Source organism: Mustelus asterias, chromosome 13, assembly GCF_964213995.1.
Source record: "Mustelus asterias chromosome 13, sMusAst1.hap1.1, whole genome shotgun sequence".
NCBI classification, from domain to species: domain Eukaryota; kingdom Metazoa; phylum Chordata; class Chondrichthyes; order Carcharhiniformes; family Triakidae; genus Mustelus; species Mustelus asterias.
Genome location: NC_135813.1, coordinates 83,477,787 through 83,497,340, shown reverse-complemented (window position 1 = coordinate 83,497,340; position 19,554 = coordinate 83,477,787). Strand labels below are relative to the sequence as shown.

Sequence of the window (19,554 nt, the reverse complement as noted above, 5' to 3'; positions counted from 1 at the left end):
ACAAGCTGCCAGAGGTGGTAGGAGAGGCGGGTACAATTTTATCTTTTAAAAAGCATTTAGATAGTTACATGGGTAAGATGGGTATAGAGGGATATGGGCCAAATGCGGGCAATTGGGATTAGCTTAGGGGTTTTAAAAAAAAGGGCGGCATGGACAAGTTGGGCCGAAGGGCCTGTTTCCATGCTGTAAACCTCTATGACTATGACTCTAAATCCAGGATATGGGGAAAGAGGAGAGTGGGACTAATTGAATAGCTCTTTTAAAGAGATAGGAGAGGGGCAATGGGCAGAAAGGCCTGCTGTGATGATCACTCTTTTCACATCGTTACCAGGTGTCCAATACACTGCAGAGAGAAAGGCGATGTGATCACTGTGGCTGGGTGTGAACCCGTGTGTGTCGCTGTTTGATAATCCGGGTGTACAGAAACCGCTCTGTACAGGATCAATGCAATGTTGCAGAGAGGGAAAGCAGCACCTCTGAACCTGTGTGAGTGTAAATGGTTCATTTTGACCACGAGAACGCCTGCCTGATTTTCGGTGGCTATTTGAGGCGATGGGAGTCTTTGCTCGGGTGGCTCCAGGCAGCTGCGACACACTGGGTGAACAATGTCAATACTTACCTTTGAAAAATACAATTTTGTGATCTGTGGTTCTCTCATACACACAGTCCACGCCATCCATGTTGCTGGGTAACCCACGCCAGAAGCGTTGGATCTCTGCTGGTTGGAAGGAGACCAGATGCTTGTTTCGTGTCAGCCTCCAGAAATATTTCCCTATTGGACAAAGGCAAAACATTACTGAGAGGCCTGAGTTCACAGCCTGAACAGCAATGGTTCACATTCCACCCCTCTAACCTCCCCCAACACTTACATTGCACACTACCTCTGTAACCTCCTCCAGCGCCTACACTCCATCCCTATCTCTGTAACCTCCTCCAGCCCCTACAACCTTCCCTATCTCTGTAACCTCCTCCAGCACCTACACCCCTCCCTATCTCTGTAACCTCCTCCGATACCTATAACCCTCCCTATCTCTATAACCTCCTCCAGCACCTACACCCCTCCCTATCTCTGTAACCTCCTCCAGCCCCTACAACCTTCCCTATCTCTGTAACCTCCTCCGATACCTATAACCCTCCCTATCTCTGTAACCTCCCCCAGCCCCTACACCCCTCCCCATCTCTGTAACATCCTCCAAGCCCAACAACTCTCCCTATCTCTGTAACCCCCTCCAGACCCTACAACCTTCCCTATCTCTGTAACCTCCTCCAGGCCCTACAACCCTCCCTATATCTGTAACTCCTCCAGCCCCCTACACCCCTCCCTATCTCTGGAACCTCCCCCAGCCCCTACAACCCTCCCTATCTCTGTAACCTCCTCCAGCCCCTACACCCCTCCCTATCTCTGTAACCTCCCCCAGCCCCTACAACCCTCCCTATATCTGTAACTCCTCCAGCCCCCTACACCCCTCCCTATCTCTGGAACCTCCCCCAGCCCCTACAACCCTCCCTATCTCTGTAACCTCCTCCAGCCCCTACACCCCTCCCTATCTCTGTAACCTCCCCCAGCCCCTACAACCCTCCCTATCTCTGTAACCTCCTCCAGCCCCCTACACCCCTCCCTATCTCTGTAACCTCCCCCAGCCCCTACACCTCTCCCTATCTCTGTAATCTCCTCCAGTCCCCACAAAGCTCTCTCACAGTGGTTAGCACAGCTGCCTCACAGCGTCAGGGACCAAGGTTCCATTCCGGCCTCGTGTGACTGAGTGGAGTTTGCACGTTCTCCCCGTGTCTGCGTGGGTTTCCTCCGGGTTCCCCGGTTTCCTCCCACAGTCCAAAGATGTGCGGGTTAGGTAGATTGGGCATGCTACATTGCCCTTAGTGTCAGGGGGACTAGCTAGGGTAAATACGTGGGGTTATGGGGATAGGGCATGGGAGTTGTTGGTACAGACTCGATGGGCTGAATGTCCACCACATACACTGTTGGGATTCTATAATCCCCCAGAACGTTACTGTGCTGTACTGTATGTTGTATTTGATATTCATCTGGATGAAGGGGTTTGTACATCAAATACAACACACAATAACCAAGCTGGAAAGGGAATGAGAACCGGGGCTTGGTTCCTGCAGTTTTTGTGCATTCCAGCAGATGGGGCTATGAGTCTAACTGGAGACATTTCAATCAGGTGAATGCTGCATCGATAGCACAATCAGAAATCATAATGTTTAATAACACTGCATCCAACTCAATACAGCAAATCTCTCCATTCTGCTCAGCAGCTTCCTCTTCCCAGCATTTGTCAAATCGTTCAGTAACAGCTTTAATGTATCGTTTCAGCTCCAGGCTTATTCATTGGGAATTGTGGTTACAAATGTCAGTTTTGCGCAGGTTATGAATCACAATCGATTCAACAGCAGTGATTTGGGAACTGGCCCTCTGGCAGCGCTGAGAGGGGAACAAACACAGGAAGGTGAGTCGGCCATCCGGCCCATCAAACTGCTACTCTAATTGCCGTGGACGGCACGGTGGCAGCGGTTAGCACTGCTGCCTCACAGTGCCAGGGACCCAGGTTCAATTTCCGAGCTTGGGTCACTGTCTGTGTGGAGCTGTCTGACAAAGCATACCGTTCATAGAGAAGGAAAGGAGAGAGGGCAGAATGTAGTGCGACAGTCATAGCTAGGGTGTAGAGAAAGATCAACTTAATGCGAGGCAGGTCCATTCAAAAGTCTGATGGCAGCAGGGAAGAAGCTGTTCTTGAGTCGGTTGGTACGTGACCTCAGACTTTTCTATCTTTTTCCCGACGGAAGAAGGTGGAAGAGAGAATGTCCGGGGTGCGTGGGGTCCTTAATTATGCTGGCTGCTTTGCCGAGGCAGCGGGAAGTGTAGACAGAGTTAATGGATGGGAGGCTGGTTTGCGTGATAGATTGGGCTACATTCACGACCTTTTGTAGTTCCTTGCGGTCTTGGGCAGAGCAGGAGCCATTCCAAGCTGTGATACAACCAGAAAGAATGCTTTCTATGGCGCATCTGTAAAAGTTGGTGAGAGTCGTAGCTGACATGCCAAATTTCCTTAGTCTTCTGAGAAAGTAGAGGCGTTGGTGGGCTTTCTTACCCGATTAGGCGCTGGAGTGTGGCAACTCGGGGATTTTCACAGTAACTTCATTGCAGTGTCAATGTAAGCCTACTTGTGACACTAATAAATAAACTTAAAAATGAAACTCGAATCCTGCGAATCTTTGTGGGTGAGATGGATAATTTGAGGGACTGGAGGAAGGTCCATGCTAGGATTGGAAAATCCCGCCCTACACTGACTATACTTCAAGGTCCTTTGTGATATCCAGTGGTTGTGAAAGGTGCTATATAAATGCAAGTCTTCCCCTGTCGGGGTCTGCCGTGGCACTGTTTACATCCATGACAAATGTACCTTTTAATCCTCAATCTCTGCCTGTGATAAAGCATCACCTACAATTTACAGCCCAGAAACCTACCTCAACCCAACAGCTCTGTCCTGGTGTTAATGCTCCACATGAACTTTCCGCCACCCTCTCCTCATATCCTTCTATTCCTTTCTCCCACCTGTTTATCCAGCTTCCCCTTAAACATATCTACACCAGCGATGGGCAACCTGGGCGGGTGAGTGGGCCACATGAGTGACCCGCCTTCATCTGAGTGGGCCACAGCATTGAAATGGGGCTTGTTCACCAACCCAAACCCCATGAATGTGAGGTGATTCATTTTGGTAGGACTATTTAAATGTGGATTACAGGGTCAAAGGTAGGGTTCTGAAGACTGTGGAGGAACAGAGAGATCTTGGGGTCTATATCCACAGATCTCTAAAGGTTGCCACTCAAGTGGATAGAGCTGTGAAGAAGGCCTATAGTGTGTTAGCTTTTATTAACAGGGGGTTGGAGTTTAAGAGCCGTGGGGTTATGCTGCAACTGTACAGGACCTTGGTGAGACCACATTTGGAATATTGTGTGCAGTTCTGGTCACCTCACTATAAGAAGGATGTGGAAGCGCTGGAAAGAGTGCAGAGGAGATTTACCAGGATGCTGCCTGGTTTGGAGGGTAGGTCTTATGAGGAAAGGTTGAGGGAGCTAGGGCTGTTCTCTCTGGAGCGGAGGAGGCTGAGGGGAGACTTAATAGAGGTTTATAAAATGATGAAGGGGATAGATAGAGTGAACGTTCAAAGACTATTTCCTCGGGTGGATGGAGCTATTACAAGGGGGCATAACTATAGGGTTCGTGGTGGGAGATACAGGAAGGATATCAGAGGTAGGTTCTTTACGCAGAGAGTGGTTGGGGTGTGGAATGGACTGCCTGCAGTGATAGTGGAGTCAGACACTTTAGGAACATTTAAGCGGTTATTGGATAGGCACATGGAGCACACCAGGATGATAGAGAGTGGGATAGCTTGATCTTGGTTTCAGATAAAGCTCGGCACAACATCGTGGGCCGAAGGGCCTGTTCTGTGCTGTACTGTTCTATGTTCTAATGAATAAGATTAAATACATTTAATACACGCCAAATATTTCAAAAAGAGTTATAGAGAATGCTTCATCATTTATATATTATTGGAACTCTCGTCAACTTCAGATGGTTAAAAACAAAAGAAGTATTGATGTGGACACAGAGGGAGCGCACGGCTCTCACACTCAATGTTGTGAGCAATCAGCACGCACCTCACCTCACTCACCTCTTGCTTTACTTCACTTCAGTCAGACCGGCAGGAAAAAAAACACGGACGGGAATCAGCGGAATGCGGTAACCCTGCTCGAGCGTCAGCAGAATGTCTTGTGGGGACCGCACTCAGAACCTAGATGGGCCGCATGTGGCCCCCAGACAGCAGGCTGCCCACCGCTGATCTATACTATTCACCTTCGCCACTCATTGCCAGTGTCAGGGGGGGCATGACCCTCTCCCCCGTGAGCCACGCACTCACCTGAGCTCCCCCCTGGGGTGGCCCGCCCTCCAGGTGTAAGCGTCAGGGGATCACGCAGTCACATTCTCCGGTCCCACCCTCAAGCTGAGAGGAACGGGTTTTCTGATTGGGTAGGGTGGTCGGTGCCTGATAATAATGTGTCAATGAATGCAAATGATATTCCTAACATTGAACGTTGGCAAATGCTCCCTCTCACTGATTGGGGGGGAGAGCGGTGGGGGGAGGGGAGGGGAAAGCAGGTCACGTGTCTATGTTGGTGTAAAACAGGATTTGGCTTTTCCCCTTGAAATTTTCCATTCCCGTTGCCGAACCCACCCGATGTAACCAGGAGCCGAAAATTCCAGCGTCTGTGATTCTTTGAAGAGGGAAAATTGGGACGGTAAATGAGAGGGAATTGGAATAGAGTGTCCAATTCTGGTCGCCACACTATCAGAAAGATGTGGAGGCTTTGGAGAGGGTACAGAAAAGATTTACCAGGATGTTGCCTGGTATGGAGGGCATTAGCTATGAGGAGAGGTTGGAGAAACTTGGTTTGTTCTCACCGGAACGACAGAGGTTGACGGGCGATCTGATAGAAGTCTACCAGATTATGAGGGGCATGGACAGAGTGGATAGTCAGAAGCTTTCTCCCAGGGTGGAAGAGTCAATTACTAGGGGGCACAGGTTTAAGGTGCGAGGGGCAAGGTTTAAAGGAGATGTACGAGGCAACTTTTTTCACACAGAGGGTGGTGGGTGCCTGGAACCTGTTGCCGGGGGAGGTAGTGGAAGCAGATACGATAGTGAGTTTTAAGGGGCGTCTTGACAAGTACATGAATAGGATGGAAATAGAGGGATATGGTCCCCGGAAGGGTAGGGGGTTTTAGTTAAGTCAGGCAGCATGGTCGGTGCAGGCTTGGAGGGCCGAAGGGCCTGTCCCTGTGCTGTAATTTTCTTTGTTCTTTCTTCTTTGTTCTTTGGACAGAGGCACGCACTGCGATGCACACTTCTTTCTCTCAACGGTGCGGTCAGATGGAGCCCAGTTCAATTATATTTCACTCCTCAACATAAATAATTCTTCAGCCGTCCGGCTGGAAGCAGAGCCACGGGTCTTGCGAGGGTTCGACCTCACGCCGGGAGTCCGTCTCCACCTCCTGTCCAACGCTGGCGTTTATACAGAAATACACTCTCTCGGGGTGCCTCGCTGTCACACAGTCAATATCCTGACCATTCCATCACTGTCAATATTTGCATAAACAGGCGCCGGGAAATTGGAGACAGCTGCCTGCTCTTAGCAGTGTGAGAAAAAACAAATTGTTGCCATTGGCTAGCGGAACGCAATGTTGGATGGAGGTCTTGGCCTGAGCATTTGTCAAGGCATTGCTGCATTCCACCTGCAAATTGTGTGATTCAATGTGTTCGTAACGAGTCTAGACATGATTGGAAATCACAGTGGGAGACAGCATCGAACAATGCAAAACAGAAATAACTTCCTTCCCATCACTGCCACCAACTGTTCCTGTAATGATTCCAAAGCCTTTGCCTCCTCATATCTCTTCATGCTGATACACTCTGTGAAACTTTGCTGCTCAGATTTGCCTTTTGTAAGTTGGAACTCATTCTCTTAATTCCCTTCGCACAACATGGTTGGCAGCAGACTTTAAAGTTACATCTTTTTGATCGGCTGAATTTGTGCCGACTTCTGAGGCTGGAGTTTTTCCAACGATTTTCATTATTCTGTCCTGCTGACATCTTCTCACAGCGGCACCTTCAGAGACTTCAATATATCTCTGCTCGGAGGCACCAGGACGGGACACAGTGCTCCAGGTGTGAACTGACCAGAACTGGACACAGTGCTCCAGGTGTGAACTGACCAGAACTGGACACAGTGCTCCAGGTGTGAACTGACCAGAACTGGACACAGTGCTCGAGGTGAATCTGACCAGAACTGGACACAGTGCTCCAGGTGAGAACTGACCAGAACTGGACACAGTGCTCCAGGTGAGAACTGACCAGAACTGGACATAGTGCTCCAGGTGAATCTGACCAGAACTGGACACAGTGCTCCAGGTGAATCTGACCAGAACTGGACACAGTGCTCCAGGTGTGAACTGACCAGAACTGGACACAGTGCTCCAGGTGAGAACTGACCAGAACTGGACACAGTGCCCTAGGTGAGAACTGACCAGAACTGGACACAGTGCTCTAGGTGAATCTGACCAGAGGTGGACAGAGTGCTCCAGGTGAATCTGACCAGAACTGGACACAGTGGTCCAGGTGAGAACTGACCAGAACTGGACACAGTGCTCTAGGTGAATCTGACCAGAACTGGACACAGTGCTCCAGGTGAGAACTGACCAGAACTGGACACAGTGCTCCAGGTGAGAACTGACCAGAACTGGACACAGTGCTCCAGGTGAGAACTGACCAGAACTGGACACAGTGGCCTAGGTGAGAACTGACCAGAACTGGACACAGTGCTCCAGGTGAGAACTGACCAGAACTGGACACAGTGCTCTTGGTGAATTTGGCCAGAAATAGATAGGGGATGAGGGAGGAATATTAACCAGTATCCAGAAATAACTATAGGTAGGAGATAGGGGGATCAATACTCACAGTTTGTGGTAAGATGTGGGTGAGAATATGTGTTTTTGTGCTTGCTAACACAATCTCGCTGGAGATAGATAAATATAGAACAAATATCCTTACCTTTGAAAAAGAATGCTTCTCCTCTGATCTGGGCCACAGCATCAAAGTTGGTATTGCATCTGTCAGCAACGTCTGTTCTTGGTCTGCATGAGAAAGAAACCTGATCAGAGCTATATCTTATCCGAATCATACACCATGCTGTCACTGTGCAGAACTCCACAACTGATTCACCTTTCATCGACACAGGATGTGCTGGCAACCACTCAGCAAATAAGGCAGTATCTGTAGTACGGGGTTTATCAGTGTTCAGGATTGCCCGAGTGTCCTTAGGAATTGAAAATTAATCTCTAGGACACTGTTCTGACCAAAAGGATTCAGAGGTTCTCGCTTTGTAGTACCGACCTTGAATCTTGCTGTAAAGACAAGAGTTGCTGAAACTTTTCATGTCAAACTCATCAGGACAAATGTAAGAATACCAAATTTCAAACAGTCCCAAGAATTTACACTACAGGAGAAAAGGGTGCTGATTGGTTGCCAGGTCTCCACTGGTTTTGAATTGCTGTGGTAGATAGATTTTTGAACAGTAAAGGAATTAAGGGTTAGGGTGAGCGAGCGGGTAAGTGGAGCTGAGTCCACGAAAAGATCAGCCATGATCTTATTGAATGGCGGAGCAGGCCCGAGGTGCCAGATGGCCTACTCCTGCTCTTAGTTCTTATGTTCTTCTGTTTGAAATTTGGCATTCTTGTGTTTGTCCTGGTGAGTGCGAGACAAGAAACTTCAGCAACAGGTCTCTCTTTTCAGGAATATTCAAAATCAGAGGCATTAAAAAAACCTTAAACACTTCTGCTGAGCAGCAACAATATCCCTTTGACTGATCATCCAATCAATTCAATGAAGAGCCTCGCTCGTCCCAAAACCGTAATATCCCGCCCAAGGTCACCGGACCGTCCCATGATCCATCCCTTGCCTGCTCCGATTCCCGGTCGATAAAGTTCTGGTCCCTGACTCTGAAACAATCTGTCATTCTTGTTCATTGCGGGATTTCAAGGCTCGGTTAAACTAACAAGTGAAAAGAAACCACCACAGGTCCCAGAATCATCAAATCCCTGCAGTCCAGAAGGAGGCCATTCGGCCCATCGAGTCTGCACTGACTCTCCAACAGAACACCCCACCAAAGTCCTAGCCCCATAACCACAATACGTACCCTGCTAATCCCCCTAACCTACATATCCCGGGACACTAAGGGGCAATTCAATATGGCCGATCCACCTTGCACATCTTTGGACTGTGGGAGGAAACCGGAGCACCCAGACGAAAGCCACGTGGACGCGGGGAGAACTTGCAAACTCCATGCATGTTTTACTAAATGGGTGTCAATCAAAAGAAGGTGGGTATACATGAAACAAAGGGTGCTATTATAAACGGCTACTCCTTTGACAGCACCTTCCAAATCGTCCACCATCTCGAAGGACAAGGGCAGCAGATACCTGGGAACACCACCTCTTGGAACTTCCCCTTCAAGCCACTCACCATCCTGACTTGGAAATATATCGCCGTTCCTTCACTGAGTCAAAATCCTGGAACTCCCTTCCTAACAGCACAGTGGGTGTACCTACACCATAAGGTCTGCAACGGTTCAAGGTGGCAGCTCACCACCACCTTCTCAAGGGCAATTAGGGATGGGCAATAAATGCTGGCCCAGCCAGCAATGCCCACATCCCATAGAATCCATGAAGAAAAATGTGCAGTGTTGATTTTTGGCACATGCTACACAGAATCTCTGACTCTTTGCTATCTCTGTAATTAGTTGGATTCACTCGAGTGGGGCCATCTAGCAAAAAGCACTTTGGGATTGATGGAAATCAGTGCACAGGAAGTATCTGAGGAAGAAACACTCTGTTCACTTCAAACCTCAGTGTCCCAGCAGCAATCATCCCAGCTTCCAAACATCTGACAGTAAGAGAGAGAGTCTTTCCACTCAGTTGCTTATCCAGTCAGAGTGAAAGAGTGACTGGGGAACTGTGTGCATTCCCGTTCCACTGACAGCCACATACCCTGAATCAATGTTCCACAAACATGGCTGCTGATCCCGCTGAGTGTCAAGAAAGAGCAGGGCCAACGTTTCGAGTCAGGGTGGCGGTCATCTTGACTCGAAACTTTGGCTCTAATCTCTCTCCAGAGATCTTGCCAGACCTGCTGAGATTTTCCATAAGACCAAAAGATATAGGAGCAGAATTAGGCCACTCGGCCCATCGAGTCTGCTCCGCCATTCAATCATGGCTGATATAATTCTCATCCCCATTCTCCTGCCTTCTCCCCATAACCCTTGATCCCCTTATTAATCAAGAACCTATCTATCTCTGTCTTAAAGACACTCAATGACCTGGCCTCCACAGCCTTCTGTGGCAAAGAGTTCCACAGATTCACCACCCTCTGGCTGAAGAAATTCCTCCTCATCTCAGTTTTAAAGGAGCGTCCCTTCACTCTGAGGTTGTGCCCTCTGTTTCTAGTCTCACCCACTGGTGGAAACATCCTCTCCACGTCCACTCTATCCAGGCTTCTCAGTGTTCTGTATTTTCCATCATTTTCTGTTTTTGTTTCAGATTCCAGAATCCGCGGTATTTTGCTTTTATCTCTGAGCGTCAGGTTGGCTTCATAGCTTCTCTCAACTTGCGGGACAATTGGCTATAAGTTTTTAAGTTTTTATTTATTTAGTCACAAGTAGGCTTACATTAACACTGCAATGAAGTTACTGTGAAAATCCCTGAGTCGCCACACTCCTGCGCCTGTTTGGGTACACTGAGGGAGAATTTAGCATGGTCAATCCACCTAACCAGCATATCTTTTGGACTGTGGGAGAAAACCGGAGCACCCGGAGGGAACCCAGGCAGACACGGGGAGAACCTGCAGACTCAATACAGACAGTGACCCAAGCCGGGAATCGAACCCAGGTCCCTGATGCCGTGAGGCAGCAGTGCTAACCGCTGATTTTGATTTCAAAAGAGAAAATGCTGGAAAATCTCAGCAGGTCTGGCAGCATCTGTAAGGAGAGAAAAGAGCTGACGTTTCGAGTCCAGATGACCCTTTGTCAGAGCTTTGTCGGGTCACCTGGACTCGAAACGTCAGCTCTTTTCTCTCCTTACAAACGCTGCCAGACCTGCTGAGATTTTTCAGTGTTTTCTCTTTTGGTTTCAGATTCCAGCATCCGCAGTACAAAGAACAAAAAACAAAGAAAATTACAGCACAGGAACAGGCCCTTCGGCCCTCCAAGCCTGCACCGACCATGCTGCCCGACTGAACTAAAACCCCCTACCCTTCCGGGGACCATATCCCTCTATTCCCATCTTATTCATGTATCTGTCAAGATGCCCCTTAAAAGTCACTACCGTATCCGCTTCCACTATCTCCCCCGGCAACGAGTTCCAGGCACCCATTACTCTCTGTGTACAAAATCTGCCTCGTACATCTCCTTTAAACCTTGCCCCTTAAACCTGTGCCCCCTAGTAATTGACTCTTCCACCCTGGGAAAAAGCTTCTGACTATCTGCTCTGTCCATGCCTCTCGTAATCTTGTAGACTTCTATCAGGTCTCCCCTCAACCTCCGTCGCTCCAGTGAGAACAAACCAAGTTTCTCCAACCTCTCCTCATAGCTAATGCCCTCCATACCAGGCAACATCCTGGTAAATCTTTCCTGTACCCTCTCCAAAGCCTCCACATCCTTCTGGTAGCGTGGCGACCAGAATTGAACACTATATTCCAAGTGTGGCCTCACTAAGGTTCTATAAAGCTGCAACATGACTTGACAATTTTTAAACTCAATACCCCGGCCGATGAAGGCAAGCATGCCGTATGCCTTCTTGACTGCCTTCTCCACCTGCATTGCCACTTTCAGTGACCTGTGTACCTGTACACCCAGATCCCTCTGCCTATCAATACTCTTAAGGGTTCTGCCATTTACTGTATATTTCCTATCTGTATTAGACTTTCAAAATGCATTACCTCACATTTGTCCGGATTAAACTCCATCTGCCATCTCTCCGCCCAAGTCTCCAACTGATCTATATCCTGCTGTATCCTCTGATGGTCCTCATCGCTATCCACAAATCCACCAACCTTTGTGCGTCGGCAAACTTACTAATCAACCAGTTATATTTTCCTCCAAATCATTTATATATATTACAAACAGCAAAGGTCCCAGCACTGATCCCTGAGGAACGCCACTTGTCACAGCCCTCCATTCAGAAACGCACCCTTCCACTGCTACCCTCTGTCTTCTTTGACCGAGCCAGTTTTGTATCCAATTTGCTTTTTTCTGCTGATTTTGATTTGATTTGATTTATTATTGTCACGTGTATTTGTATACAGTGAAAAGTATTGTTTCTATACAGACAATGCATACTGTACATAGAGAAGGAAAGGAGAGAGTGCAGAATGTAGCGTTACAGCCATAGCTAGGGTGTAGAATAAAGTTTTAAAAGCATAGAATGAGGGTAAAAGATAGAATGAGAAGGTATGCTGGGCACCGCTTGCAAGAAGTCACCTCGCTCCGGTGCCACTGTCCCACTGTGCAGTACAAGAAGGGAGATGTGGGGAGGGGTGCGGAGTTGGGGGGGTGGGTGGGAAGTTTAGAAAATGATTGATTAAACTGCAACCCCCCTCCCCCAGCCCCACCAGCCCCTGGTACTCACTGAGCAGTTGGACGCTTCGCTGGAGGCTCCGGGAGCACAGGGTGGGCTGATGAATTGTCCCCTTGGGGTTGGCTGGTGGGGAACAGTAACTCTCTGACACCTCAACGTAGAGAGGAAGAGAAAGGAACACAGTAAAAAAAAACACACACACAAACCGCCTCTATCCTGACTAAAACCGAATTAAATAAAAAACGAATCAAGTTTGAAAGTACGGTCACGTAAAGTCTCTTCTAACAGGCATTAATTTCATCCCCTTTGGTACAGCTCGGTTAATTTGAATGGTTTAGAGTAATCAGCAACTTGCAAGAATCCACAAATGCAATCGTTCAGTCCCCCTGCAAAGACGGTTGGTTTCTCATTTAGATCTGAGCAATTTCCTTCTTTCCACATACGTATTAAATCAATGAGTGACATTTCTAATTAGCAATATTCTTTCCAGTTCACCAAACATCCCATTTACTCTTTTATGCCCAGGGAATTTACTACAGCTTTCTGTATCAGCTTGTAACGTGTCAAGCGAACATCAGAGAGCCGCGGTAAGATTGAGGGTCGGTGAAATCGTCCAACGCACGGCTTCTGCCATTCTTTCGAGAATACTTCAACCTTCTGTCACCCTGTCGTCACATGCGATTGTATTTGGGGCAGCTAACAGGGTCCTGGGTTCAAATCTCACTCCTGGGGCCTCCGTAGAAAATTGGTTTGACACCGTTTGCCCTTGAACTGAGGGCATTTTCAGAGTCTGTGGCTCTGGAGTCGCATGTAACATAGAAACATAGAACCTAGAAGCCCTTCGAGCCTGCTCCACCATTCATTTTGATCATGGCTGATTATCAAATTCAAATTCAATATCCTGATCCCTTCTTCCCTGCTTTTTCCCTTGATCCCTAAGGGCGATATCTAATTTCTTCTTGATAGAAACATAGAAAGGCCATGTAGGCCAGACCGGGTAAGGGCGGCTGATTTCCTTCCCTAAAGAACGTTAGTGAACCAAATGGGTTTTTCTGACAATCGACAATGGTTCCGTGGCCATCAGTAGATTCTTTATTCCAGATATTTTATTGAATTCAAATTCCACCATCTGCTGTGGTGGGATTCGAACCCGGGTCCCCAGAGGATTAGCTGAGTTTCTGGATTACTAGTCCAGTGACAATACCACAACGCCACGACTTCCCCAGTCAGAGGGTCGGTACTGAGATGCCGTGGTCACTATCCGAAGAACAGAAGGACATTCACCCCAGAGTCCGGGCCAACATTTATCTCTCATCACTGAAACAGATGAACTCTTCACATCTCTTTTTCTCCTTGTGTGAGCTTCCTGTGTAAAATCTGCCTGTTAAACTGGCCTGTTCCCACATTTCAGAAAAACATATTCAATGATTGGGGCTATCCTGTGGATGTATGAGGGATTTTGGTATGTATCACACCCATTTTCCAATATTTATACAGCATCCTCAGGGATAATGGCCAATAATGTGGTCCATAAATCAGACTTGAAGTGGAGTCGCTGTTATGTTGGCAATTGGATCAGCTCATCCACGCACAGCAAGATCCCACAAACAGCCAGGCAGTTAAATGAAAAGTGATTCTATCTCTGCTGACATTGGTTAGAAGGGGAGGCTTAGCATAAGCTATACCCCACTGACCTTCCACAAGACGGCACCGCTGGGGTCTATTGTAATCACTCAAGGAGTTGGTCTGACACCCCATCCATAAAGCAGCACCCCTGACACTGCAGCACTCCCTCGCTGGGAATAGCGGCCCCCAGGTCATGTGCAAAGTCTGAGGAGTGACTTCTATTTGGGATAATCTGTTACCCAACAGTTTGAGGCTGTTTCCCTCCACCTTCAGGGGGTTGAGGGGGAATAAGAAGACTGGACAGTTTCTAACATTTTGAAGGTCTTCAGTTGGTCAGTGGACGCTGAGGCGCAGGAAATTTAATGTGAAAATGTTTTTAACGGTTTTTGTTTTAATTGATTCACAGGTTTTCTCTAATTACCCTTGAGGAGGTGGTGTCAAGTTTCCTTCCACCAATCCAACATCCGGTGCTGGATGAGAATTTGCTCCAATTAAATACTGGGAAGAGTGAAGCCATTGGGTGGGATTTGGATGGTTGGAGTTTGGGATTCTCCCCCATGCAGGGTGTTTTGGGTGGCAGAGGTGGCCCGCCATTGGCCAGTGGCAGGATCTTCTGATTCCGCTGCTGTTGATGGGTTTTCCCATTGTTTGCACCCTGTGCCACCGGCGGCCCATTGGCAAGACCAGAAGATCCCATCGACAGGGGCGTCTGGAAAACTTTAGTCCCCGCTACAAATCTGCTCCCTTGCCACTGCTTCTCCCCTCTCCCTCGCAAGCTTTGGATTTCACTCCCTACACCACTCTGCCTCACTTCCTCACTTTCCTCATTTAGGATGTTCCTTTAAACCTGCCTCTGTGACCCAGCTTTGACCTTCTGCCTTACTATCTTGTGTGGCTCTTTACCATATTTGTTTTGATACATCTGTGAAAAACCTTGGGACACTTAATTATATTCAAGTAAAAATGATCTGGCGCTGTGGGTTAATGTCCCTGTCCCTGAGCCAGAAGCTCTGGCTTCGAGTCCCATCCTGGACTGGATGGCCAAGGAAGGTGCCATCATGCACCAACCAGATTGAGTGTCGACCTGCAAAATCCTTCCAACACGTCAATGGCTGGTGGTAAGAGTGAGAGAGACGCCTGGTCAGCCATGCTTGATGTGGAGTGACGCCCCTCAAGCTATAAGTCTCTGGTGACAGACGAGTGATCTGTTCCGGGAATAACTAGCCATTAAAACAGATGATGCATTTCCTTAGTGCATCACGAGGAGTGGGAAGAGGTATAAGAAAATAAATACAAGACAGCTTGCGGTGCGTGGGGAGGAACTGGGGTGTGTGGGCCTCTCCCAGTCTCTCCCCATTGCAGCCTAAGGAACTACCACGCGCCCCCCCTCCCCTCTCGCCAGCCTGCCCACTCTGCACTTTTGATCGCTGGAGACAATGGGCGGGATTTTCCAGCCGCGCTCACCCCAAAACCGCCTGAGGTCAACAAACCTTTCCACGGTCCATCTCGCTCCCCCCCTACCCACCGCGCTCCCCCCCCTCTCCCCCCCCCCCCCCCACCCCCCCCACCCCCACCACCGCCCGCTACAATTCCTGTGGCGGGCGGAACCGGAAAATCCACCCCCCGTGGGTCTCACAAGGCCTGACTCTCCTCAATGACTTTGCCCCATTAGCAACGATGACACGATTCTCACTAGCTTTGGACAGGAGTCTTGCTCGGTCCAAAGAAGCTCAAACCTCCCCGGCCTAGCTTCTGACTGGCCTGGGTGGTTTGACCTTCCTCACGAATTCAAGTCGGCCCTTTAGTCTTCAGTAAAACACGACTGGCGCTGCATGTGATCACGGGGACCTGAGCTGTAACCAGAATCTTTCAAGGGGGTGGGTGGGGGGGCGGTGCTGATGAATGTGGAGCCAACTTGCCGTCACCATTCATCTTGGCTCAAAGCACAATACAGGGACGTTTAAATCTAAGCTTTTAATATCAAAGGCCGTCACAAGTAATATATTCCTGTTAGGCAGATGTGAAGGTTGTTTACAACGAGAACACAGCTGGAAGTCAAACACATCCTTCCAGACAGTTTGCATTTTATTAAATTCTCGCAATGATTGATTGGCACAGAGAAAGCATAAATCTTTTAACATAAAGAGCTCAGCTGGTCGAGGACATTGGGTTCAGACTCATCATTAAATAAATGGAAATGGTGACAGCAAGAGAATGTTGTCGAGGTGATTCTTAGTTGGAATAATAGGCTGTTTTTTTTACCGAGCAAGCTTTCCTGTACGTAGTCCGGGGTAACTCAAACTGGGAACGCAGGAATTACCAGAGAAGGAAAGGCCAAGGTCCCTTGTGGTCACCTCGCCCTACCCTAACGGTCACATGACACAATGTTGTTGACCAATCCCAGTGATCAATCCCTAATGAGTGTGCCAAACATGAGGTGAGGACCCAAACCTGAGGTGAGGGAAACTGTCAGTGGGGGAGAACTTTGAGAACCGTGGGTCCAAAGCCACCTTATCCCCAGTGCACTCCACTCACTACACGTCAGGCCTCAAATTATTCAGCCCTCGATGCCAAAATGTGACTTCTCAAAGAATTCAAAATAATTTGCATTTGAATGAATCAATCCTCCGTGTCTGCATCGGATCCCATCTTACATAAATGGAAGAAAGGTGCAAGGGGATAGGGTCCGAACCGTATATCTGCCAGATTCTCAATTGGTCATCATAAGGCAAGTGATACTGGAGAGGGTCGCCCACAGGTCCCTGGTAGTAAGGTCTCATTATGGATTCATTGACCGAGGAATGCGACAGTCCAATGGCATGGCCGAATTCATGGACCGCTACGGCAAACAGGTCCATCTCCAGAGGATCTGCAAAAAAAATAGAGACACCTTCTCAAGCTGGCTGAGAGATCACCCATCATTCTCATCCCTGTTTTCAAATCCCTCCATCCTTCTCTACCACTGTAAACGGCTCCACAACAGTTACCCCAACCCTAAACCCGCCTACTACAACCCCCCACACATCCCCCAACAGCCCACCCCCCCACCCCTATACCCCCTTCCCCCGCTGGAAAGAGTTTCTTTTTCCACCCTCTCATTTCTTTTCAAATTCTCAAACACTTCAATCAGATCACCCCCTTAATCTTCTATATTCCAGAGAACATAAGACAAGTTTATGACATTTCTCTTCAGAATCTAACCCTTAGAGTTTTACGAACATTTTTTTGAATTCCATAGAATAGAATCACAGAATCATACAGTGCAGAAGGAGGCCATTTGGCCCGTCCACTCTGCACTGACCACAATCCCATCCAAGGCCCTATTCCCGTAACCCCATGCATTTACCCTGCTAATCTCCCTGACACTAAGGGACAATTTAGCATGGCCAATCAACCTAACCCGCAGATCTTTGGAGTGTGGGAGGAAACCCGGAACACCCGGAGGAAACCCACGAAGACACGGGGAGAACGTGCAAACTCCACACAGACAGTAAGCCAAGGCCAGAATTGAACCCGGGTCCCTGGTGCTTTGAGGCAGCACTGTGCCACCATGCTGCCCCATATTGCTTTCCCTCCAAATCCAATATACCCTTACTAAGGTGCAGTGCCCAGAACCCTACACCCCGGTGCTCCGATGTGGTCCAAGCAGGACTTTTGTACGGTTGCTCCAATACTTCCTTCACTTCATACTCCTGCTCTCTCGTTATGGTGGCTAACATTCCCATTAGGCTTTTTTCTGATTACGTTGAAGAACCTCACAGCCTCCTGAAACCTGGGAGTAAACATCGCAAAGAGGGCAACGTCAGACCTCAAGGCAAGAGGCTGAGCCCATTTTAATCCCATCGCCCCCACCCCGAATGCCCTATTCACACCAATCTCCCCGACATGTTTCTCAACACCCTAGTTATGACTGTAACACTACATTCTGCACTGTCTCCTTTCCTTCTCTATGAATGGTATGCTTTGTATAGCGCACAAGAAACAATACTTTTCACTGTATGTTAATACGTGACAATAATAAATCAAATCAAATACAACCTTTTACAAAGTTGATAGATGTTAAATAGGCAAGCAGATGAACAAGCAAGCAATATAACTGACTTGTAAACTATTCTCCCTACGTGTGGCACTAGGACCCTGTTAAACATCTTATCTAAGTATGTTTGCTAGGTTTAAATGTCTCCTCTAGCCAGCGGCCGAACGGAGCGTTCGATGTCTATTTAATGCATTCCCTCATTTTGCTGACATTCCCTTCAAAAAGAAGAGGCATCTGAGCAGATTCCCTCAGAGACTCCAATAAAGGTCTCTCCTTCGTGTACCCGGCACTTATACAGTCAATGCATCAATATGTTTCTGACAGCAAGGTATTTTTGACAACTTGGACCATTTCATCAGCCAAAGGTTAGATGTGAAGAATTACTCGAAAACAGAGGCTACACCAACTGTATGTTCCGTCAGGAGAATTAGTGGGGGAGAGGATTAGGAGAATCCCTTTCAAAACCCAGCGAGTTGTTGTGCGCTGCCTGAGAGAGAGGGGGGTGGAAGCAGATTCAATAATAACTTTCACAAGGAGATTGGATAAACACATGAAGGGGAGTCAAAACCGCCAGAGTGTTGGGCCTGAGTGAGAGAGTGGGACGAAATGGGTAGTTCTTTCAAAGGGCTGGCAGAGGCATGGTTGGCTGAATGGCCTCCTGTGGTGCCGTATGATTATAAAACACGGGGGCAAATGTTTTGCTGCAGCTTCCACGATACACTTCCTGTCTGTAATGTGACAGTTAATGAAAAAGGCGTCAATGTGTTGCGTTCAGAGGTTGCTGTTAGTCTCCTAGCACACCCTGACAGGATTTGAACTCCTTCATTTGACTGCCAGATGTTGTCCAGATGTTGTTCCCAATGACGACTATCGATGCCTCTTTGGGAACTAACAGTTGATGCCACCCTGTAATCAGTTGGCTTCTTCACATGTAACCTTTCACAAAAATAATCGTGCTATCAACTTAAAAAAATATTAGACAGCGCTGTAGTGTAGTGACGATAGAATCCAAATCGTAGAATGACACATGAGAGGCAGCTATACAAGGCGTATTCTCACTCTCCCCCTGCGCTCTTTCTCCAAAGCTCCATGATTTCTTTCCCCTCAACTAATTCTCCAATTTTCCTTTGGAAGTTATTATTGAATCTGCTTCTGCTGCCCTTTCAGGCAGTGAATTCCAAATCGCAGTAACTCACTCTGCCATGTAAGAAAATCTCAGCAGGTCTGACAAGCATCTGCGGAGAGGGAATAGAGCCAACGTTTTGAGCCGGGATGACCCTTTGTCAGCGCTGGAGTCCATAGAAAATGGGATGAGCTTTATACTGTGGTGAGGATGCGAGGAAGATGTGGGAGTACACATCCATCACCGACGCTCAGTAGCAGCAGTGTGTGCTATCTACAAGATGCACTGCAGCAATTCACCAAAGATCCATAGACAGCACCTTCCAAACCCATGGCCACTTCCATCCACAAGGACAAAGGGCAGTAGATACATGGGAACACCACCATCTGCAAGTTCCCCTCCAAGCCACTCACCATCTTGACTTGGAAATAGATCGCCGTTCCTTCACAGTCACTGGGTCAAAATCCTGGAATTCCCTCCCTAACGGCATTGTGGGTCAACCCACAGCACGTGGACTGCAGCGATTCAAGAAGGCAGCTCACCACCACCTTCTCAAGGGCAACTAGG

At 48.2% G+C, this 19,554-nt stretch overlaps 1 protein-coding gene across 1 annotated transcript in view; it reads right to left on the bottom strand.

The window, feature by feature from the left end:
* mmp17a (matrix metallopeptidase 17a) overlaps positions 1 to 19,554 on the bottom strand; it is a 105,733-nt gene that overhangs the window by 8,994 nt on the left and 77,185 nt on the right. Inside the window, exons 5-8 of the mRNA XM_078227148.1 lie at positions 16,521 to 16,697; positions 12,254 to 12,353; positions 7,626 to 7,708; positions 620 to 772 (exon numbers count right to left, since the gene is read on the bottom strand). Coding sequence (XP_078083274.1) covers positions 620 to 772; positions 7,626 to 7,708; positions 12,254 to 12,353; positions 16,521 to 16,697 — 513 coding nt within the window. The remainder of the gene's footprint in view (positions 1 to 619; positions 773 to 7,625; positions 7,709 to 12,253; positions 12,354 to 16,520; positions 16,698 to 19,554) is intronic.